Source organism: Empidonax traillii, unplaced genomic scaffold (genome assembly GCF_003031625.1).
Source record: "Empidonax traillii isolate 1590-97213 ecotype Southwest subspecies unplaced genomic scaffold, ASM303162v1 scaffold375:size1330703, whole genome shotgun sequence".
NCBI classification, from domain to species: domain Eukaryota; kingdom Metazoa; phylum Chordata; class Aves; order Passeriformes; family Tyrannidae; genus Empidonax; species Empidonax traillii.
In genome coordinates, this window is record NW_020955568.1 from 718437 (window position 1) to 742594 (window position 24158).

At 47.5% G+C, this 24158-nt stretch overlaps 2 protein-coding genes across 10 annotated transcripts in view; one reads left to right on the top strand and one right to left on the bottom strand.

Annotated features, from left to right (window-relative positions):
- Positions 1-12020, bottom strand: part of PBX3 (PBX homeobox 3) — a 99423-nt gene extending 87403 nt beyond the window's left edge. For 2 of the 7 annotated variants that reach the window (XM_027892990.1, XM_027892996.1), the window contains exons 1-2: positions 10895-12014; positions 9970-10043 (exon numbers count right to left, since the gene is read on the bottom strand). In XM_027892990.1, coding sequence (XP_027748791.1) covers positions 9970-10043; positions 10895-11091 — 271 coding nt within the window. In that variant the 5' untranslated portion in view covers positions 11092-12014. Of the gene's footprint in view, positions 1-9969; positions 10044-10894 lie in introns of all 7 variants that reach the window. The other 5 variants (XM_027892994.1, XM_027892992.1, XM_027892991.1 and 2 more) reach the window with 5 other exon arrangements.
- A 2211-nt stretch (positions 12021-14231) lies between these two features.
- MAPKAP1 (mitogen-activated protein kinase associated protein 1) overlaps positions 14232-24158 on the top strand; it is an 81665-nt gene continuing 71738 nt past the window's right edge. The window contains exons 1-2 of one of the 3 annotated variants that reach the window (XM_027892997.1): positions 14232-14269; positions 23655-23979. In XM_027892997.1, the coding sequence (XP_027748798.1) occupies positions 23721-23979 (259 nt within the window). In that variant the 5' untranslated portion in view covers positions 14232-14269; positions 23655-23720. Of the gene's footprint in view, positions 14270-14468; positions 14523-20930; positions 21037-23654; positions 23980-24158 lie in introns of those variants that run through there. The other 2 variants (XM_027892999.1, XM_027892998.1) reach the window with 2 other exon arrangements.

Below are 24158 nucleotides of genomic sequence, written 5' to 3' on the forward strand. Positions count from 1 at the left end.
CACCAAAAAAATCCTCAGCTGCCTACGGAGGGCAAATCTCCTGCAGTGTCCTGTGCTGGGTGCCCAGGGAGCTGCCAACAGTGCCAAAAGCTCCCCAGCCCCACGGCACCAGAGCCGGTGCCGCCAGCAGGACCCAGTGGGGCTGTGGTGCCCACACCCCAGAGCCCGCTCTGCTGTCCATGGGCTTTCAGTCCCCTCTTCACCCAGTGCAACAAAGGAAAGAAATATGAGGTAGAAAAACTGATACTTTCCACTCTATTTGAATAACAAGTGAAATCCTAAAAATCCCTCCACTGCATGTTATTACCAAGTGTATCTCCAGGTTTTATAGTGACAGGACTGTGCTATAATTTCTGAGAAAACCTCAGCATAAAGCTCCATAAACCCAACCACTCCTGTAATGTATCACCTTACCTAGTGCACAATCATTTCCACAACTTTTCATGTTAGTATAATTTGTTCAAAAATGGTAATAAATACATCCCTGAAGTCAAATAAGAATCATCGCACAGTCTACTGTAACTTGTTCTTACTACTGACAGTCAATCACGCTCCCAGGATCTCGCATGAAAGAAAATAAGCAAACATTTGGGTGTTTGTAATTACAAACCTCACTAAAAGCACACGTCCTTCTTTAATCAACAAATACATGAAAGTGTGTTTGAAACAGCCTTTTGAGTGTGCCATCCTGCCTCAGACAGCCACGGCGCAAGGGAAGCACCGATCCCCAGCGACGGGAGCAAACAGTCCCTTTCTGTACTGAGCAAAGCAACCACCAAGGCAGGAAACCCCAATACCCTTTTGCCAGAGGTCTAACCATGGATTAAAAAAAACAAACATTCCTGATTAAAGCCAAGAAAAGGAGAAGTCTAAGGAATGCCTAAACTCTTCATCTCCAGGAGGCAACAGGGCACCACGACTGGAACAAAGTGGATACTGTAAACAGCATTGATAGATCACCTCTTAAGTAACAATTTTAATTAGACCCAATACTTGGCAAAAATATTTCTTTTTAACACACAACACCAACTCTACACAACCTTCACTAAAAAATCTGATGGACAATATTCCCATTTTAAAGATAGGACTAGTGACCTCTTGCATTCATGTCTATGAAATGATGGCCGAGCTCTGGGTCTGCTCTGAGGTCACCACATCCCTCCTCACTCAAATGGGAGGAAAGTTTCTTCCCAAGTCAACAGCAGCACCAGGACTCAACCCAGCAATGCCAGGATTTCCTCTCCGGCACCGCCTCCTGCCGAAAGGATGCCATCAGGGTCTCCTGGTACTGGGAAAGTTAAGGCTGGCCTCAGAACATTTTCATTACTTATTTCTTTTGTTCAACAATCTGAAGCCCCAAATGAGCAGCTGGAGCCCAGTAACACTTCCTTTCGCTGCCTGTGAGAACTGACTTCGCAGCATCGAGTGACGTTTTGTTCCTCTCAGTATCAAAAAGGCTCGCTATGACAACTCAAGTTTTGGGTTATAAATTCCTGATGGGATTCTCTGGGCCGCGCTCCGGGGAGCTGGGGCGAGCAGGGACATCATGCTTCCCATGAAAACCGCACCACGGCCCCTTTGTTGAGGGCAGGCGGGCGCCGAGGGCAGGGGCGGCGGGCAGGGACCCGCAGCGCACGTGCCAGTTGTCCTGCGCTGACGTGAAAACCCTGTGGCTCCGGGGAAACCGCCGTGGTTTGTGTCTCATGTGGTTCATGTTAAAAATTTCCCAACAGTGATAGACTTCAGCTGCCAGGATCAGGGAGAGCATGTGCATCCAGCATGAACAGCCCCCGCACGCAGCTCTCGGGCATTTCTTTATCCTTTTTCCTTTCTTTAAAATAACTATTGGGGCTCATAACAAGCACTGTCACTCCAGCACTGCTCCCCTGATTGACTTTGCGACAACGATCTGGGGAGGAGATGGGCACTCAAACAGCCAACGCTCTGCCACGCTCAGGCAAAGAGGACTAGAGAGTCTTGGGTCAGGTTTGCTCTGGGTTTATTTGTTGATAAATTTATGTTCAATTTCCAGAATTATTTATCGGATTTTTTTAAGCAGTATTGTGAAAAGAAAACTAATCACAGAACTGCAGTAAAGCAATTCTGAGGCTGAATGAAAACCACACACACACAAAAAAACCCCAAACCCCCAAAAAACAGAGGAAAATTTGAACTAGATCAGACAGAATCTGTCATCCTCGAGCCATCCCGGAGTGTCCTGCTACTGCAGAGGTCTCAGCACAGTGATCTTATGTATCATATATGCTCTAATAAATAGGTTCAATGAGTTGAGTTAAGGGCAGAGTTTAACTATTATCTCCAAATTTCCTCGCTCTTATGGCTGTAAGTCAATCCCTTAATGTTACTTTAAAACAATTTCTGGCAGTTGAATAAAATCTATGGTCAATATTACAACTCCTTCCTTCCTAAAGGAAGGAAAATACATGTGTGATTTGCATCAGAAACGCTGTGGGTGAGTGTGGGTGACAAATGCCCACAGCCCTATTGGCCAGGACTCAGAGCCTTCCATTTGCCTTCAGCTGGTCGGGCCCTCATTATCCCAATCCCAAAACCTGCAGAACTGGCACAACTACCTCCACGCAGGTACAGTTCTCAGCACAGGAGCTGTGAGCAGGCAGAGAGGTTGGAATACAAAGCTGTAAGATATATCTAAAATAATCCCACAAAAATCAGATGACACAAAGAATTCTAATACTTTCCTTTTGTTAAGATACAGTAACTGAGAATACAATGAAATTCTTCATGTTCAGTATCTCCCATTAGATCAATTAATATTCAGAGAAAGGCTTTAACATGAAGTTTAAATAATCATAGAAGGAGAAAAAGAACCACCAATGTTCTAGAAGCTTCTCTAGACCTTTCAATCAATTTTATTTATATGCAAAACCAAGAGAAACTCAGAAAAAACAAAGCTCCTCCTGATGCTAAAGCTCTCAATTTACTGACAGGCAAATGGCTTCATGCTGCCACTTAATCTCATTTCTTGCATAATGCCCTCTAATTAGCATATCAAAGTGAATTAATACTTCTAGGGCATTAGCAATGGGAAAATCTGCTCCAGGCTTCACAATAGCAGTTAAGCAAGAGCCAAGAAATCCTCAAAAACACCACAAACCACTTTGCATTGCAAAACTGTTCAATTTATTTATCCTCTCTCTCTAAACACTTTTACCGCACACTGTTTTACTACTGTTCACCAAACAAAATGATAATTGCCAAAGTTACCAGCATCTGTAATGCCTGTTTAGAATCTTAATTTAGATTGTGTACTTGAAGCTCTCTAGATGCTTCCATTGACCCAATCGTACACCACAGACACACTGAAAAACTGTTGTTCTTTTAAAAAATGCTGTCAGGATATTATTATTAAATTCCATTTTCTGCTTACAATAAATGATTAAAAATTAAATAATCTATGACAAAGCCACCTGCTGGACAATGAGGAATGAGAGATTGGCTTAAAATGTTGATGCATTACTGAAGTATAGCAAAAGGGTTTGACCTGTAAACACATGACACAAACCCACCCCCCTCCCAGGTGATGGATTCGTAGGATGGGGATATTCAGTGATTCACATTGTTACAATCCATATGACTGTGCAACACGCACTGAACTGATCATGAACAAAAGAACTGAAACACCTAAAAGAGTATAAAATTAAAGTACGGGCATAATGACTTTTACTATAAGCTTTTATGCAAAACATGCTATTTTTATCCAATTCCTGACGCAATTACAATCAGAGATCAGAGCTTTTCTCCTCTAAAAAATATTTTCAGATTCTACATTCAATCACAGGTCACTTTGCAAAACACAAATTAAAATTTATAAACAAGGTCTAAAAACCCCCTGAAACTTCATTACTTTGGTGCTCCACATCAGTCTTTAAAAAGAGAAAAAGAACATACAGGGAAAAAAAAAAACCCCAAGACCCAAACCCTACCCCTCAACCCTTGTACTTCCAGCCTAAGCCCAGGAAGGGGCTGGAGCACCAAGGGAAGGTCAGTAACAAAGAGCAGAAGAAAAGCCGGGGTCAGTGGGATTTTCTGCATTTCTGTTTGCAATATGAAGGGGGGAAAAAAAGTATAGCAGTAACAAAATAAATGATGCTGGATATTTATTTGGTACTTTGAGCTCTCCTGAAGAATGCGCACTCCCGAAAAACATACAGCGTTCAAGGACCAGGCTGCATTACCTCTCCTATTTAAATCCCTGCTTCCTCCCCGGTCCCGGCAGCACTATGGAGGAGCTCTAACGTCCAGCTGGGCTGCACAATTCATCTGTTTGGCTGATGAACTACTCCAACTCTATAAAACCATGAACTGTAAGAGCTGACAGAAACTTTAATAATTTATATTAAATATTGATGTGAATTATTTACTCCATTCACACTTAAAGCCAGGCATTGCCTACCAGAGAAAAGCAAACGTGACAAAAGGTCAACACGCTGGTGAGAAAAGGCAGGCGGTGTCAGGCATGTGTTATCTGAACCATGCTGATCACCTTGATAAGCGAAGAGCATTAAACATGACTGCTGAGCAAACAAACAAAGCATTCTTCTCAGGGTGTCAATCCCGGCACTCCGACAGCTCCAGCTAATTCCACTGCCACGCCGGGACCGCAACTCCGCTCGGGGCTCCGCTGGTTTGGGCTCGCTCGCGCACGGATTCACATTCATTCCTGCTGCTCATAAAAATATTCATCGAACCATCATGTGCACGATGTGCAAGGAATTGAAAAACAGCCTAAAATCTGAGGGCAGATCCAAACCGGACTGCCGTGCGCTCCGCTCCGTAATCATTAATACAGCCTTCACCCGGATTTAAATATTGCGTTACATTTGTAACAATTTAGAATGTCTAATTCTGCTTATATTTGTCTACGGTAGACTGCAAATATCATTATATTAATGTTTCACACAAATCAATGTTTAAATTGAAAAAAGACAGCATAATATCCATATCATACAACTTTTCTATTGAAAGCTGCAGGAACAGAGCTTGATAAATGTGTTAAATCCTGTAAAAAAAAAAAAAAAAAGGACTGTTTTGCATTCCCTACATGTCATGATAATAATTTATCCCTGAATGCAAAAATTCCTTAACTTACAGCAAGCATCCTAAAATACACCACACGGTAACTCCTATAATTTGGTATTTGCAGACAAGCAAGCAAATGTCGAATTCAAAAGTAAATTGGAAGGACATGAAAGATAGCTATAAAATAAAATAAATCACTGCTTCTGGTTAAATTAGTATTGACAAGTAGGGCCAAATTTATCCTCTACAGAGGGCAAAAAAAATTCTCACTGATCCCAATACTCTAGGTAAAGATGGATATTTAAATGCAGCAAGGAGCACCAGCAAAGCATTGAAGGTAGATACAGTCACAGGTTCTGTAAGACTAAGCACCATGAATTTCTCTAATGCCCACAATCACCAAATCTCCATTTTCTCAGCCAGGGAAGTGCCCTGGTAGAAATTCACCAAAGAACTAGGCTGCTGATAATGAATGTGTCGGAAACAGATGACCAAACGACAGTCAAGACACTTTATTCAATTTATTTTTTCCTAGTAAGACATTTATGAAGAAAAGCAATGTCATTGCCATAAGGACAGTGCAAACAACCAAACGTTCTGCTGCACGGTATCATTTGTAATACATCTGCTGGCAATTAAAAAAAAAAACACATTCAAAAGTACAACCACTGGGTCGGTGACAAACCTTGGTACTGAAGCATGAGAAGGGAAACAAAAGCTAAATAATTTAAGCAGAGCTGGACGCACATAAACACAGCGCTGACTTCCTCAGGTAGTCAGGGCACAGCAAAATATGTATTTAGCAGCTCGAAAAAAAACATCAGGACTGCACATAAATATTTTAAGTAGCTAAAGTGAGTAACAATAACATCACAGCTGATATTTAGAAAATAGCCAACATATACACACACACACACACACATATATGTATGCTATCAGTGCCATTTCATTGTTCCATCTGAATCCCCTTGTGTTCCAGCAGGATTGCGGGTTATCGTGTATTACTGCGAGCTGTTGTCACTAAATGATAGTTCACAAACACTGAGAAGTTGAAATTTGTGCAGCGCAAGGGCAGAGTGCTGTGACTGGATTTTTACATCCCCGCGGTGCCAACAGGGGTTAACATTTTCCAACTCTGCCAGAGCCAAGGCAAAGCCAGCGCTGCTCCAAGGAGTCCCCTCGCCGCGGGTTACAGACTCTGCAGCATATTGACAAGGGGCGTTCCTGAGCAGTTGGGCCATGTCATCAATAAGGAGCTTTGCAGCACAGGCAGAACCGATGCAGCCCTTTAATCACTGGGACGGCAGCGCACGGCTATTTACAGTTGTAGCAATAAAAATAAAGGTTTTAGCTTACACAGGAACAGCAAGGAATTAACCCCGTGGTTAACAGCACAAGTTGTCTGGTTTTCAGAGCTTTTTTTTTTTTCTTCACTCTTTGAAACAAAATTCTGAGTAAGGAGAGAACATTCTTAATGAACATTTTCCTCCTCTCTCTTTAGACATAAAAAATAGTTGCAGCAGCCCGAGCAGCCGAGCAGGCCTTTCGCTTCCCCTGCGGACACCTCCTGCAGTCGAGAAGTTCATTAAGTTTTATGATCTTCCCAAGTCAGTCCTGCTTATAAGCCTCACAAAGGCCACAAATCTGGCAAACCATCATGTATGCCATTAGGCTTTACTAGGAAATGAATGCTATTTAGGGGTGGTGGTGACAGTAAATTCGGGGTTGGTTGGCAGCTATCATTGTTGCTGCTGGACTTCAGGAAATAAATAAATAACTGTATAAGTGTACACAGATACGCACATGGATTCAGACATTTTTACAAATGTGTGATCCTATCTGTAAAAATGATTTTTAAAGACAAAAACCCAAATCATCTATCAACACAATCCAGGATCTAATAATATGTCGTTCCATTGGGAAATAACTGCAATTCCCTAGGACATTTTAAGACTACAAGAATTAATATATTTTCACTTCTTTCTTCATGAGAATAACCAGGACTGCAGGTAGAGCAACGTCCTAATGGAAGCTTAATCAAATGACCAATCTGAAGGCATTTTAGTCAGTAAAGAAGAGCTATTAAAAAAAAAAAAAACAAAACCAAAGGCGCAAATCAGTTTTTGATTCCTCCTGGCAGGAAGTGAGGAGATGGACTGTGGCACAGGTATGCAACAGATGTGAGCGTGCGCTGCACGGGCAACTTCACCGCTTCCAGTGACACCTCAGAGAACGGGTAAAACACAGCAGAATGGAGTCGCTAGACTCTCACTTGCTTGTCTTCCTATTTTATTGGAGGGGCTGCAGTAGAACTTTGGCATCATTTTTCTCTGAACTAATTAAAGCCAGAGGTGGCAGTTTCTCTACTAACACCATGCTACCTTGTGGTTGCCTCTCAGAATGCACACTGCTATTAATAGATGTAAAGCGCTTAAATGTATTATGCAGCACTTTTGAAAATGTTAAAAATGTTGAAAAAGAAATGTCAGGCTAAATTTAGTAACTCAGTGATTTGCTTTGTACATGGTATATACCTCACAGGGAGAAAAAAATAAAAATCTTCAGCTCCTGACCCTGTGTGAGGCTTTCAGAAATAAGATGCATCCATTAACCCATGTGGGGAAGTGACAGAGCGGCTCCACCTAAACTGAGGATTCCTCCTCACACTCTCTCCCAGCCAGTCTCACAAAGTCCTCACTGACTGCGCTAAAAACTACTAATGTGTAAACAGATACATAATTCAATACAAAAATTACCTAAATATTGCATGACTTATTTCTGAACAGACATGACTGCAACTCAACTTTCTGCTAGGCTCCAGCCTCTCTCCTCACCTCTCAGAAGGTAGCAATAAAGCCATCACGGTAATTCCCACACCCAGGTAAACTTTCCTTCTGATCAATTCTGGAAGAATTAAACACCAGCACATGACCCCATTGGAGGCAGGTTTAAGCGCTCGGACCACAAGACAATGAGGAGCCCCAGTGAGAGGGGGACACCTCTGCTTTAACTGCATCTCAGACCCTTCCTTGTCCTTCCAGTTCAGAATTGTTTAAGCCATTCCCTACAAAAAGAGCTTCCAGAAAGAAAACAGGCTACAATTTATTTTCACATTTTCTTTGCTTTAGCACACTAAATAAAGCCTGCACAGACATTTCACCTCAACTGTGAGACCCTGAGCGAAGGTCCCCCTCCGAGAACAGTTTTTGGTGGGGGTGTGGATCCATCTCCATCAATCACCCGGAGCATTAATCCTGTCCGTCCTGCGCTGCCGGGCTGGCAGGAGCGCGCCTTTGGGCAGGCAGACGCCTTCACTCTTTGTTGGTTCCGAGCGATTTCACAAAAGAGATAACTTGCAAACTTGGCTCGACTTCTTACAGCATAAAGGCAGGATCCCAACTTAGAAGTTATCACTGAAACGCCCCGAAAGGCTTCAGACCAGAAAGTCTCTTGTCAGGTTCCCTCTCGCCAGCGAGACGGCGGCGGCCTCACAAGCACCCTGTGCCAGTAATCCTGCTGCTGAAAGGACTCGGGCTTCCCTCGAAACTCACCTCTGACATGTGGCTGACTACACTTGCCTTTCAAAACACCGAGGCTAAGCCCTCTGCAAATAAAGTGACCGTGGGACCTACGCCTGTCTCCTTAATTGAAATCTGCCTCCTGCAAATGTCTGAACACTGAGGGCAGGCTGCTTTCTGGCTCCGGAGCAGGATGGGCAAAAAAGTTTAGGGAAAGGCAGGAAACAAACACAAGCCAAAGCAGGATGGAAAGGGCTTATGAGCCGATTGAGGCGGAACATAGGTAGGTGGGGAGGGAGGGCAGGAGGGGGATCATTCCCCTTATCCTGGGTAATATAATGCAACATAAAGCAGAATCAATCTTAATATTCACAACACAGTCAATACCCTAGTGCTTAGCTGTCAGCAGGAACTGAAGTGGATCCCCGGTAGCAAAGAAACCCTTGGACATAAAGCAACATAATTCACGGAGAACCGCACGCTCCGTGCTCCGCAGCTCAGATTTGCAATGATTTCACGTTGGGTTGTTTTCGTCCAGTTTTATATTTTCAGTGTGGAATTAAGCAGAATGTGATTGAGGATCACATAGTGCTAAAAAGCCAGGCAATAGCTTTAGCTATATGTGAATAAATGGCTGTTTATTTTTAAATCCAGATCTTAATAAATGTTTTTCTTATTGTTAAATGTTCTTATTATTCTCAAATGTTATTATTCTCATTCAATGCTATTATTCTCATTCAATGCCCTGATTTTCATAACACAAAGCAGTATACTTTGCAAAATTTTCTTCTTTAAAAAAAATAATTCTCTATAAATTCAGCGATGTGAAAAAATTGCAAAAAAATCCCCTAGAATGTCCCTAAGAAAAACACGGGGTTTGTTCTTGTCGCGTTAATGTAGAGGAAAAAAATTCTTTTTGTACTTTTGAGACGATTTTCGAGAATGTTGGCGTTTAAAAGCTTGGTGCCGGGAGGCACCGGAGCGGCGCGGGGAACAGGAGCGGGGTCGGGGCGCGCACGGCGGGGCCGCCGCGGGGTCGGCTCGGCCCCCCGCCCTCACCAGGCTGCCGGCCCCGGGGTGGAAGCCCGCGGTCACACCGCCCTCACAACTCTTTCACACGCTGTCTGGCGCTCAAAAGGCAGCGCGGGCGCTCCGGGGCCGCGGGGGCGGCGAGGGGGGACCCCCGCGCCATTTCACGGCGCTGCCGCCCCCCGGCAGCGGCCCGGCCGGCGGGTCCCCCGGCCCCGCGGGGCTCCCCGTGCCGGCCCGGCCCGGCCCCCGCCCCCGGCAGCGCCGTGAGGGCAGCGCGGCCGCGGCGCTGCCCGGCGGCGGCGGCGGAAAGAGGCAGCGCTAAGATGGCTGCGGCGGCGGCGGCGCGGGCGGCCCGTACCTGTTTTCTCCTTGATCTCGCAGAGGACGCTGAACAGGGCGGGTTTCATCCTGTGGCAGTTCAGGGCGTGTTTCCTGGAAGAGAGCACAGGACAAGCGGTTAACGCCGGGCTCCGGCAACATGGCGCCTTCCCGAGCCCCGCGCTGGGGCCGCTCTCCCCCGGCCGGGGGTCCCGGGGCCGCGGGCAGCGAGGGCCGGCCGGACCCTCCCTCACCCCGCTTCACTTTTACACCGAATTGTCTTTGTGCAAACGCCGCCCGAACGAGGGGGATAAATCACCCCCCCACACACACCTTGTCCCCCTCTTGCGATATTAGAACTGATTTATTAAGGAGAATGGGGGGGAGGGGATGGCGCAGAGTTAACATTGTTTTTGTATTTATTGTGATTTAATACAGCCAGGGTTTGGTTTGGGTTTTATTCACACACACACCCCCCTCTCCTGCAGCAGTATCTGGTCAGGTTTATAATCCATCTGCCGCCACTTTGAGACAAGAAAGAAAGAAAGAAAGAAAGGGACAAAGTTGTACTTTTAGGGATGGCCGGACGGACAGACGGCCGGACAGACGGCGGCGCAGAGGCCGGTGTCCACCGGACAGTATCCAGCGGGAACGGGCAGGGATCAGCCACTGCCTCCCGTGCAACACAGCGACGGCAGAACCATCGCATACTTCTCCATTTATTATATCTATTTTTTTTTAAGGAAAGAAATCATTAAATAGCAACTTTGGCTCTGCCTTGGCTGCTGATAATTTCTCCTACGGCCCCAAGAAGTTGCTCTTAATTGTGAGACTCCGGGTCTCCGCAGAGGAGCAGGAAGAAGAGAAACAAAAACCACACACACACACCAAAAATAAAACTAAAAAAAAAAAGAATAATAATAATAATTTAAAAAAAGGACAAGGTTTAATTAGACGAAACCAACTTTGCTTGTGCCTCATCCAGGCTTTGGTCAGTGATGGTCATGATCTGATGGAGGATGTCGCCGATGTCCTGCTTCCTGCCGTCGCCGTCGGCCCCTTCGTGTCCGTGGGGAGGCGGCAGGGCCATGCCCCCCTGCACCGAGTGCCCGGCCAGGTTCACGCCGGCCAGAGTCTGCAGCATCCTGGACTGATCGTCCATGGCTCCGGGCCGGGCCGCGCTCCGGGCGGTCACGGCAGCGCCTGCCCCGCTCAGTCCCAGTGCCGCGCTCCCGACCGCGCTCTGCACACACACCACAAAAAAAAAAAGGGGAAAAAAAAAGCCAAACAAAACAATAATAATAATAATAAAAAAAAAAAAGTAGTATTTGTGTTTTGACCGGATCTCAGCTGTTTATTCCACTCTCTTCTCCTTCCCAGGGCAGTAAATCACTCTCTTCTTTAGTTACAATCTTCTTTCATCATCATCATATTGGTGCCTCGGATAAATGAGCTGAGCAGGTTTCTGTGAGGTTTTCCTGGTACAATCTTCCTCCAAAGCTTTTTTTTTTCCCTTTTTTATTTTTATTGTCGCTTTTTATGTCTTTCCCCACTTGTCCAAAAATCTTCTTTGCAAAAAGGCAAAATTAAAAAAAAAAAATTAAATACAAAATCAAAAAAACTCGCTTTCAAATCCTTCAGAAGTTGGGAGGGTGCAAACAGCAAAACCCACAACAAACCAGCGAACACCCCCACCCCCAAATTGCAACATAAAAAAAAGCCAAGAAAACACAATCACAGAGGGAAAAAAAAAAATTAATCGCCCTCCCCCCCAAATAACAAACGATCCTAAGTCTGTGCACGGGGGTGAGACAGCAGCAATCAAAAGTTTGAACTTGTGCAAAGAAAAGAGCGGAAATAACGGGGAAAGAACTGTAAAAAAATTAATTACACACTCTCTGCAAAACAATGTGCAAAAATATCGGCCCGCCGGAATTTATGAGCCCCGCGCCCGGTGCCCGCGCGTGTTTTATGTTGTTTGATGGCCGCTCCGGTGAGGGATTGACAGGCTGCCAACGCCACTCACTCACCGCAGACGTGTCACCCTGTGAAGGAGCCGAGCGGCGCGCGAGAGGGAGCGGAGCGCGGGCCCCGCCCCGCCGGCCCCGCCGCCCCGCCCCGCCCGGGCCGCGCCCGCCCCGCTCCGCCCGCGCTCCTCCCGCCGGGCCCGGCGGCGCCCGCGCTCCCGCGGCGCGCGGGGGGCGGGGCCCCGCGCGGGAGCGACGGCCGCGCTGACCAACCGCCGCTCGACAGAGCGGGCGCCGCCGGCAGCGCTGACCAATCGGCGTGCGAGGGGCGGTGCCGCGCCCGCCCGGCCCCGAGCAGGCCCCGCCCGCGGCGGAGGAACTTGTGATTGGTCTGTTCGAACGGTCACGGGGCGGGGCTCGCGGCCCGGGCCCGCCCCCGTTGCCGTGGTGACGCGGCCGAGGCCGCGCGGCCCCTCTGGGAGCGCCGGGCCCGGTTCGGTCCCGGTTCCCCCGGCCCGGTTCGGTTTCGGCCGTGCGGTGCAGCCCGGGCGCAGGATGAGGCAGCTGCTGGGGCAGGCCCGCCCGTGCCCCGAGCGCGACCCCGCGGAGCAGCTCGGGCCCTGCGTTGCCGGGGCTAATTTCAAATTACCTTTTTGCAAATCTTCACAGATCCCCGGAAATGGGAACAGAAAAAAAAACACAGCCACCAAGGGAAATTAACGCTTCTTTCCCTGAGGGGTTATTTGCAGATCACTGCCACCCTCCACAAATTGTCCTCTCGTGGGACACCCCTCATGCAACTGACCCTTTTTTCCACACTTTAGACAGTGTGTAACATAGCTGTTACCCCAGAGACCTTTCGAGGAAGGGAAACCACGTGTAGGTGTGATAAAGAGCTACAGTAGCAATTAAAATGATCCTTAACTCACTCCGTCTGTGGCAGATGGTTTCAGTGGAGCCATGTCCAAACTTCATCCCTGTCTGGCCTTCCCGGGTGTCTGTTGACGCCTCCAGCTCGCTGTTGCTCAAGCAGAGCTCCCAGCTCCTCTCAATCCCAGCTGACATCCCCACATCTTCACTCAGGCCCTGGATGCCACTGTATCATCTGGAACCATTTATCCATCTCACGGGGAATAGGGATGGCTCCTGGTCAACAAGTCTGTGCTCTCACTGTCCTAGCAATTAACAAGTTCATTCACATTCCAATCGCCTTCCATTTTGATTATCCCACCAATGTCCGGTCTGAGCCAATGAGTTCTCAGGGTCATCCAACTTTACTAAGACTGCTGCTCCAAAGGTATTTTTTAATTGGTATTATTGCAAGTATTTCACAGATCTGTTTGCATTTGGTTCAAGTGCAAAGTCTCACAGATGGAAAGGACAGTTCCACTGGTACCTGAGCTGTGCTGCGGGAGTTTTTGTACTGTTTCGTGAAGCTGAGTCCAGTCACCCCAGAGCTCTTTGCTCTGCCACCTCCTGCCAGGGGTTCCCTGGGATCTGCCCTGTGCTGGGGCAGCTCCAGTGCCTGCCCTTACTCCCCCACTGCTGCCAGACAATGTCACCTTCTCTTCACAAGGACCTCAGCTCAGGAGCCCTCGGTGGCACTTGTGCTGTGCTGTTCCCTGTCCTTCTTAAGGGCTGTTTTTCGATGTGTGCAGCTGCTGAGACTGCCAGGTCAGGCCTTCCTCTGGGATTAACCAGCAGTCTCATTACTTCACGGGAGATTGTGGAGCCTGCACCAGCAAGCCTGGAAAGGTGACAGGGACACACGGCCAGCGGTCCAGGAACAGGCACCGACAGGAAAAGGAACCCTGGGCGCTCCGGGGAACATGCACGGCTCTGTGAGGCCGGGGCTGTGAGGTGAGGCCCCGTGTAGAGCCAGCCCAGGGCTACCCGAGCTCCTGGGTAACCCACGGTCAGTCACTGCCCTGTGCAGCTGTCCCCTCTGTTTCACGTTCGTCCCGTTTGTGTTTGTACATCGAGTGCAGGTTTGTTTTAGAACCATCAAACAAACACAAGCCTCACAGCGTTTCAAGCAAGAAATCGGAATTAAGACTGGCGCGATTCCCCTCAGAAAAGCCTCCCGCGCGCGGCTCCGGGGAGCGCTGCTGCAGCCGCCGCGGGTGTCGCCGGTGCCAGCCCGGTGCTCCAGGGCCCCGGTGGCCGTGCCGTGGAAGCCCGTGCCCCACACCGGGTGTGTGCCCGCGGCGCTCCCGGAGCCGTCCCGGGGCCGCCGCCCCGCCCGTTCCGCGCCGTCACTTCCGCGGCCGCGGCGCTTCCGGGTCGCGCGCGGCCCCGCGCCCGTCCCGCCGGCCCCGGCCCCGGAAGCGGCTGCGCGGCCCGGCCCGGCCCGGAGCGGCGGCGGCGACGCCGGTAAGTGCGGGGTGGGGAGGGGCCGGGGCCGCCGCTGCCCGCGGCCCCGCGGGCTGCTCCGCGCCGTGACCCCCGCAGTCCTTCCCGGAGCCGCCGCGGGACTCCCGCGCAGTGCGGGGCGCGGCCCCGGGGGTGTCAGCCCGCCCGGGACATGGCTCGGGGCCGCCCCGCGGGGTCCGGGCGGGAGGAGCCCGGCGAGGGGCAAACGGAGCGGGTCAGACGAGCGTCCGACAGCGAGGGCAGCCGGGAACAGGTGAGTGGGACGAGCGGCAGAGCGGGCCGGGCGGGGACCCCCGCACTGCGCTGGGAGCGGCTGCGCTCCGGGAGGCTCGCAGGGTCTCAGCCTGGTGCCCACCCTTCATCGGAATAGCCCCTCACACCCCCCGTGTCCCTGTCACACGCACCCTGTCCCTGCTCCTGGCTGCTCCTGCAGCCCGCAGGACAGGGCTCTGCCTGCCCGGGTGTTCCCAGGAGGGCACTTTTGGCACGATGGAGCCCAAATGTATTGCTGGATGGGGCTCTCATTTCTTCACCTGTTGGCGAGTGCCATCAGAACTGGCATCTGCACCGCAGGAGCAATGTAATGGAGCAGGAAAGGTGTCCAGGAGACATGAAGCGCGTTGATTTCAGTGCTAGTGGGAGTTTGGTGGTTGCCTAAATGAAGATACCAGAGCCAAGCTTGGATTTCCTGACTGTGTTCTACACAATTTTAGGTGTCAGGGGATTATCAAGTAGATTCAAGGCTGGGAATTAAAACTCTCTCAGTTACGTTTCCAAATTCAGAACAGCTCCATTCACGGACACTTTTTTGGGTTAGATTAAAAATAAATTGAGATCAGTCTCTGCATATAGACTTGTACAGAAATAACTGAAGCAGGGAATTAGAGCCAATTTAGTACATTTCTGTTTCAGTCATGTTTCAGGTCTGTGTTATTACACTCTTTCCTCATCTGTTTGTTGGTTAAACTGTTTCACCCAGTTGCAACAAGTAACAAATGTTAAAATAACAAATAACAAATGTTAAAATAACAAGTAACAGCTGCGATCTTGTGTGCATTTCTTGTTGGATCAGCAAAAGCCTCAGCAGGTGAAGCAGCCTGGCACAGGGATCTGTGTTACACATTCTGTAGCAAGAATGTTGCCAACCTTCCGAAGTTGTGAGCGTGAAAAGTAGGCACCCGTATGGAAAGGTCAGTCATAGCAACAACTGGGACATCAAATGAACAGGATGTGAGTCACAGCCCTGGATAGGACCAGCCCATCTCCCGTCTGGCAGCGCTTTTGGAGATCACAGAATCATTGAGGTTGGAAAAGCCCTCCAAGACCATCAAGTCCATCTTTGGCCCATCCCCACCTTGTCACCCAGCCTGGAGCACTGAGTGCCACCTCCAGTCATTCCTTGGACACCTCCAGGAATGGGGACTCCACCACCTCCCTGGGCAGCCCCTTCCAATGCCTGAACATCCTTTCCATGAAGAAATTCCTCCTGATGTCCAAAATTTTTTCTGATGTCCAAGGGCAAATGACACTTGCTGAGGAAGGCGGGGAGAGCTCAGGCTCTCTTCAGTTCTTCCCCTTCAGGTGCTGGGAGGGGGAGCTTCGAGCTGTGGGGTGCAGGGTGTGGGAGCAGAGCACCCGGGGCAGGTTTGAGCTGTGGGGTGCAGGGTGTGGGAGCAGAGCACCCGGGGCAGGTTTGAGCTGTGGGGTGCAGGGTGTGGGAGCAGAGTGCTCTCACAGGGCTGTCGGTGGTTTGCAGCCCCACGCCCGGGATGGGCCGTGCAGGGAGGTGCTGCCTCAGGTCTTGCAGCAGCAGTTCTTGAGGGCTTTTCTGTTAGTGCCTCTGACACAGACCGCAGGCTGTGTTTTAATATTAACTGCGTGTGTGAGCTGAGGAGCTCCATCAAAGTGTGGTGCCTTGCTGTTCACTGTCTGTCGGCTCAGTTTCTTATCCAAGGCAGCACAAGGGCAGTCCCTGCCTTGTTTCCTTATTGCCTGAGGAGTGTTGTATCTAAACCCGTTATTCTGAAAGTAAATCAAAGCTCCTTGAGTGTGTTTTGTGTGCTCTTGAAGGAGGCGGATCCAAAATTAAAAGCCAGAGGAGTGTCAGATTCATATTTTGCTGCAGAAATGTGAAACTGTCCAGTTGCATTTGACATAGAGTCCCAAAGGGGCTGGAGGTCTCGGGCATTTTTCAATAGGTCTGGTTGCCATGAGCGTTTCTGAAGTCAGAAGCAACTCGCACCCTATCATACTCTACAAAAGTGAGCATCATTTGTATACACTAAAAGTATTTTCATGCACTCAGGAGTACAATGGCAACAAACAGAAGAAGATGGAAGATGCAAACCCAGCAGTGTTTGTTTTGACAGGTGCTGCTGTTTGGTGCCCAAACCTCAGGTGAACCCAAGAGCACCAGCAGTGTCGGGACCCAGCGAGCCCCTCTGTGGTGCCGGTGCAGAGCTGTGCACAGGATGTGCTGAGGGCCTGTGGGCTGGCTGGACCTTCAGCGTGTCCCAGGCTGTGTCCCAGGTCCAGCCAAGGTAACCACTGTGAGCCTGGAAGGACACAAGTACATCACCCCCAGGCCTTCCCTTCTCCGTGCTGAATAATCCCAGTTCCCTCAGCCTTTTCCCATAGGAGAGGTGCTCCATCCCTCTAATCATCTTGGTGGCTTCTTCCAGACTCACTCCAACAGGTTCATGTTTTTTAGGAATAAATGTTCAAGCAAATTGTCTTTTAGCATGTGAGTGACAGTTCATGTTCCTCATAAAAGTGCTGTTGTTGAATGTGTTCCTTCCCAACTTTCCATGAAAAAGTCCTGTCAGCTTCACCCACTCCTGCACAGGATCTGCTGTTCCCCATTCCTGGAAAAAGGCCTTCATCAGGAATAAAAGTAAAAAAGGGAAGTGGTAATATGTTATTTAAAAGGTATTCTGTGTTTGTTACTTTAAAGTCAGAACAGTTAAACCTCAAAAATTAATTCAAATACTCAGACATTTTTTCTGGATAGTAAATTCTCCTGCACACATGCTGTGAAATTGGGTCATGGGGGATTGGGGGTGGTGGGTCATCCCAGTGTGACCCTGCAGCTGTGGTGTGTGTCAGGGAATGCCTGCAGCCAGCACGAGAAAACAAGCATAATCAAGGCATTAAAAATTAAGCAAAGTGTTTGCACATATTTAGATGAGGCAAAGCCCAGGCAGGATGCTGCATCTCCAAACGGCCTCGGTCCCAGCATTCAGCACAATATCCGAATGAAAAATGACAACACTTTGTCATCTGTTCAAATTGATATTGCACTCTCGGCAGTGACAGCTGAAAAGGCCCACAGGTGCCATATAAAGAGGTGACCATGTTGTCATATTTCATTTAGGCATCCCTCTGCAAAGCCATAATTACCTAATTAGGTTGTTAATTAGGAGATTAGCATTTCACTATATTGATAGAATGCTCTTTGCAGGCACGAGTCTAGATACAGATTTGTCTGCCCTAATTTATAATCTCTGCATTTTTTATACTTATTTATTTGCTTAAAATCTTGATGCGAGATAGCTCAGGTTAGTGGAGAATCAACTTGTCTACAATTAAATGAAGATTTGACAAGATCAGGAAAGAGGAGAGTGAACACTTCCCAGTATTTTCTCCCTCCTCTAAAGCCCAATAATTAAAATATCGGAATCGGTGTAATTTGCATCCTGATTAATATGACAATAAAAATATTGCCAAATTCCAAGCGGTTCAGAAATATAGAGCTAATGCCAGATTGATTTACAGGTCTGGAAATGAACAAATAATTTGTTGGAAGTTGTGTGTAATGTAGTGTTTGCTCATCATAACTTCCCAATTCCAGTCTCCCTTGTGAGAGAGCCTCTTTAAATGACTGTAAATGATTATTTCCTTTTTAATGATAGGACCCAGAGTGTGAGTGACAGCTTCTCCAGATAAGTATTCACTCTTAAATGCACTTGAGCTTTTGCTGAAACATAGACTTGAATGTTCATATATTGCAGTTCACTTTCCTTTATCCTGCCTGCCCAGGGTCTGTCTGCATTCGAGGGGTTGATTATTTGTGCTGCTGCAAATGCAGATAACCAGAACCATTTCTGTTGCAATTGCAGACAGAAGTTCACTGGAAAATTATTTCATATAACCTGAATCATAAATTTTGAAGTATGTTCACGCTGTCCTGTTCCTGCTTATACGACGTTGGGGGAAAAATCAATTTTTAATTCTAATCTGCTCATCTTTTTCATTAGTTTTTAAGATCACTTTAAAGAGCTCCAGTCAGAGGTGTTTGAGTCCAGTGACTGTGGAAGCCCTTGAGTGATAAGATGACCTGTAATTGTATATAATTCTTCCAGCCTTCTGTGTTTTAAGTTTGTTAGTAATTGCTTTGGATCCAGGTCATACCTTCCACAAGGTGTGTCTTTGGAATATTTTTGTTTACCTTCGATAGGGCTTTAATTGTTTATTACTTCTTTAAGGAGAGCAGTCAATTAAAACGTATTTTCTTCTAAAAAAAAAAAAAAAAGGCAAGCTACAGCTTTGCAGAATAGGAGAGAGGAAATTTTTTTCCTGCTTCTCACTTCTTATTTTATAATTTAGAGAGGAAAATGTCTTGCAGGAATTGGCTTGAGAGTTTTGTGGAGAACTTAGAGCTGCTTTTAGCCATTGAAACTGAATGATTCTTAAAATTATTCCATTGAAATTGGTGGAATTTCGAAGTTGTAGCTCTTTCCTGCAGCAGAACATTTTTAGTTGCTTGCAGTTTTCTCTGATTTTATCGTTTCTTACAACTTATTTAGAGGTCTGTGAGCAAATTTCATGTGTGCTCTGTGTGATGTATTTTAAAGCATGAAAGGCAAACATATCAACACTTTGTGTGAGGAAAGTATTTCCTGTGCTCTGACCAGTGGCAGGATGCCATGGAAAGGCAGTGCTGCCTGGGCAGTTTAGGAACAGCGTCCTTCAGTCGGCCCTCGGTGGAGCTGGGAGTTTCCAACCTGGAGTCCGTGAGCTCCTGACGGGGTGTGGGAGTGCCTGTTGGCACTAGTGTCACATTGCCAAGCGAAATCCATAGTTCTGCTGGAAAACCTGTCAGGAGCCTGCAGGTGGGAGCAGTGGGTGGCAGGGGTGGGGTCCTGCCCCAGTGCTGGCAGATTTGGAGGGGAGGCACAGCCTGTCCCAGCTCTCATGCAGGTGTGGGGGCAGAGACGAGACCCTCGTGCTGGGCGGCGAGAGGGAGGGGTTTTATCAAATTCAACCACGTCTATTTAAAACAGGCCAGAAAATGCGTTCCAAAATAACTGTTCTCCCAAAAGTGAGGTAGCCTGCGCTCAGCATTTTTCACGCTCAAGGTCAGCGGTTTGCTCTGAGAACAGCAGTGAGCAGGGGCTGGCACATGGTCGCAGTCCCACCGGTGGGTGGGTGCAGCACGGAGCGGGGTTCCAGCTGTGCCTGCTGCCGTCTGTGCTGGCACGAGGTGGATGGGGAGGATGGCAGTCGTGAGGTATGTGTTTAACTTGTCCTTTGCCCTTATCTCACACTTGCCTTGGTATCTCGTTGTCACCTGATGTAGGCTGACATGCAGATATGAATACTCTGGGTGGGGTTTTTGGTGGGGAAAGAGGAAAGCGAGACAATATTTAAATAAACACAGTGTATCAAGCGAGCGGGAGGGTCACAAGAACGGTTAACGTGTTGTGATGATGAAGTTGCCTCCCCAAATTCAGCTGTGTGTTTAAGGTGCAATCTGTGTAGCTGCAGATCCTTTTTCAAGACCTCTGTGTCACCTCCTGAGAACGGAATCGTTTGTTAGCACGCTCTGTATTCTCATTGTGTGCCGGGTTATGAATGAGGCTGATCTGCATAAAGCCCTGCTTCCCTCGCTGGGAGAGTCTATCGATGCCATAAATATAGCCGTGGGGTACTGGAAGAGGAATACTGCTGATAAAAATAGTAGACTGAGATGCAGCTGTCTGATTCTGCCACAAAGTTCCTGTGAATCCTGGCGAGTCGTTCAGCCTCTTGATGGTGCAATTTGACATCTTTGGGGATGTTCTGTAGCTGCAGAAGATTAATGGGGGGGCTGTGCTCCACAGGGGCCTTGGAGCACATCAGGAACACAGCAATGGGACCAGGGAGAAGGGGAGAAGGCACATTCATTCCTGGGGTGTTGATCAAATAATGTGCAGAAAGTCAGACATGAATAATAAAGATCAGGAAGAAAGTGAAGTGCTCTGTCCACCTGTGTGATGAATCACAAGTGTTTGACAATCAAAACCCCAGCCTGTGTATGCTTTAGTACAGAAATACTGTGAAAGTTTTAGAGATTTCACATTGATTTTTGATATTTAGTGTTTGCATAGAGTATGTTTGACAGCTGTCTCCAAAGTAAGTTATTCAATCATGCGATATTATTTATATAATACAAGTATTAAAGAATTCTTTTTAATGTATGATTAGAGAATGTATAAGTTACTGATGCTCAGAAAGTCCCTGAATTCCATTAAATATATCTCCTTCTTGTGGATGGTGTGTGGGTGTAGGAACGCAGAAAGGTTGTGTTGGCAGATCTCAGCAGATCTAGAAATTGATCTTGGATCTGTAATTTTGTGTCAAACCTTAGAGTTTGAAACAGAATTTCTGGCACTTTCTCACCGTTGGGGTTTCTGGGAAAAGTCACTGCACATGTACAGTTGGGAAGAAGCTTGGCTGATTTAGCACATGACTGTTAATGACAGGAAGTCGGGGTGCAGAGTATAAAGGTAAAACTCTCGCATCTGCTGTTACATGTTGTTAACTCCCTCAGCAGACATTAAATCATTTCAAGTACAATAATAGTGTGGGAGGTAAATTAACTAACCATTAACAATCTTATAAATACACAATTAACATGCCAACATTTATATGACACATTGATGGGGCAGCAGTAATTTTTGATTGGGAGTTTGCAGACCTTTCCAGTGCCTGGGGCTGTTGCTTATTTAAACAAGTTTTTACCGCTTGCAGGTACATGTGGCCTTTCCTAATCAGCCGAGTAGAAAGAATTCAATTCAAAGAGCATTCCCAACGCACAGTTTGAAGTAGCCATGCCCTGTGCTTGGTGGTGTCTGTGCTCTCTAAGCCACACAACACCGGTCCCACTGGGGCAGCGTCAGGGCCTCGAGTGCATCAGTGATACCTTCAGGTGGGACATTTCCTTGTGGCCTCTCCCACAGGGGACAGGCGGGACCTTTCAGGAGCAGCCCTACTTAGTCTGATGGAAAGAGAAAATTAAAAATAGAGCATGGAGCACAGCGCTGCCAAGGCTGGCAGGAGCCTCTGGAGATCCCATCCAACTCCCGACTCCAGGCAGGGCCAGCGAGGCTCTGGGCCATGCCCAGTTGGGCTTTGAGGGTCTCCAAGGATCCTGCTGGAGTGAATTTCACTAATAGCATAATTTATTACAATGTATGGTAGCAGTAGTATATTAATAACCAGCAGCATGTCAGGATTATTTCTCTACCATTCCTTTATTGAATTCCTTCTTGCTGCTGGGTCTGTTGTTAAATATATTACTTCTGAATTTGTCTCTATATTTTTTAAAGCAGAAAGGGGACAGTCTATCAAAAAAAGAAAAAAAAACCCACAACAGTATTTGTGGCCAAAGGAGGGGGAAAAAAAGAGTCTCAAATTCTAAAGGCTGTAAGTCTCTATTTATTGTTGTAATTAGAAGATGTCGATGTTTGCTGTGGGGAGGACATTGGTAGGGATGGTGGGTTTGCAACTTACAATAAACCTTCACAATTTTGCTTTTGTCATGGCTAGATGAATGTCCACATAAAGATTTACTTTTGCTTCCAACTGTTTAAATGCAGAAGCTGTTCTGTAGGCTCTCTGTGTTAACACACCTTTCCATTGGTGTGCTGGACGTGTACAGAGGAGATGGTGAAATGTGTTCTCTGGTCCTGGAACAAGCTTGACTGGTCCTTTCTTTTCCTTCCCTCTGTTAGAATGTGCCAGGAGAAGGGCAGGCTGCCTTTACCAGGTTCTCATGGGATGTGGCTTTGTGTGATTGAAACATTCCTTTTCCTGTGGTATTTTCTTTTTGCTGACAGCAGTTTTGCAAGGACAGGGGATTGTGGTGTTTCTGAGCTCAAAATCCCAAACACACACACAATGAGCTCTGTAGCCAGGTTAAAGTGTTTCTGGTTAGAAAAGTAGGGGGGGTGTTGAGCTTCTGGAATTTACATCTAGTCTTGCCCTGTGTGTGAGCTCAGAGCGAGCCCCCCTGGTCTCCTCCAGGGAGGGGTCTCCATGACCCTGAGCCGCTGGCAGCTCTGCTTGGATCCTGCTGGTCCTGCTGCCCGAGTTTGGTGGGCCTGGTGCTCTTGGAGCTAGTCGCTGATGAACTCCCTGCCTGAACAGGAGGAATGATTTTTCTTTTCAGTTTATTTTCAGCAGGTCATTTTTTGATCCAGCTCACAGCTCCACAAGTTCTGGTGCCAGCTTTGGGAGGTGGTGGAATTCCTGGAGCAGGGCCAGGCAGGGCATGGGGTTGCCCCTTTCAGAGTTAGCCCAGGCTTGAATTCAATTGACATAACTACAAATCCACAGCTGCAGAAAATCAGATAACAGTGAGAACGTGGTGTGGGTTTTGTGGTTTGGGGTTTTTTTCCTTTTTGCCCTCTGTTTTGTTTCGTAGGGCCGCTTGAGTGTTCTGAATGAAATATTTTAGGTAAGTGGCAATTACTGTTGTCAAAGTGCTGTAGAGCTTGGGCATGTGGTATTTGGTCACAGAGCTTTCTCTGTGTTACAGCAGTTGCCCTGTGTGAAGCACCATGCAGCAGCAGATGTTCAGTATCCTGCCCTGAGACACTAATCTCTTCATGTTTAAAGTTTTTCCTGGAAGTACAAAAACTGGAAAGGGTCTATAATAAGGTAGTGAAAGAGTTGGTGTGTAGAGGCAGAAGAAAATCAGTAACACAGTTATTTATGATCGGTAAAAAGAATTCCAAAACCCTTGTCTGGTTTTGTAAATGGATTAGTTGGCATGGGCAGATGTTTCTGGTGTGTGTTTTCTCGCTGTCCTCCTATGTGTAGTACGTGCAGTACTATAGTTGCCTCACAGCAACTATGTGTTGTAGGGCACTGAGACCTGTCTGTAGGTTTCTATTGTGTTCTGTTGTCCTGGGACTCGGATTTCAGACTGTCCTCCAAGCCCACTGTTCCTTAAGGGCATCTCAATAATCAGTGCAACTTAAGTAAACGGGAGCAGAATGCAAACAATTCACCCTGAGTCAGTCAGGGTTTGTGTATCCCAAATAACTTTCTGGAATCAGGGGTTTGGGCTTTCTGTGTTTGTGGGGTTTTTCCCTAAAATGCTGTGTACATTATTTTTTAGGTACGTGTGTCCATGAAACAAGATGGAGAGGAGATAGTACAGTGAGGTGGTGGGCTTGAGGACAGGATGGCTTTCCTGGACAACCCGACCATTATCCTTGCTCACATTCGGCAGTCGCACGTGACCAGTGATGACACAGGAATGTGTGAAATGGTCCTGATCGACCACGATGTTGACCTGGAGAAGTTTAATCCCTCGTCGGCATATGGGGATAACGGGTCAGAACCGCAGGGGAGCAATGGCGAGACTCAGGGCTATGTTTATTCCCAATCAGTCGATATTACCTCAAGCTGGGACTTCGGAATCAGAAGACGATCAAACACAGGTAAGCGATGTTTGCAGCAGCATCGGCCTTTTATGTTCAGTTTCTCTTAGTCTGGCTCAGTGGGTAAATCAGAGCGTGACTGGCTTGGTGCCTATCAAACTTCTCCTTTTGTGATGTCGAGGCCCTTTTGTAGAAGGACACGTAATGATTCAGTTACTTCACTGTGCTGTCACCTGAGC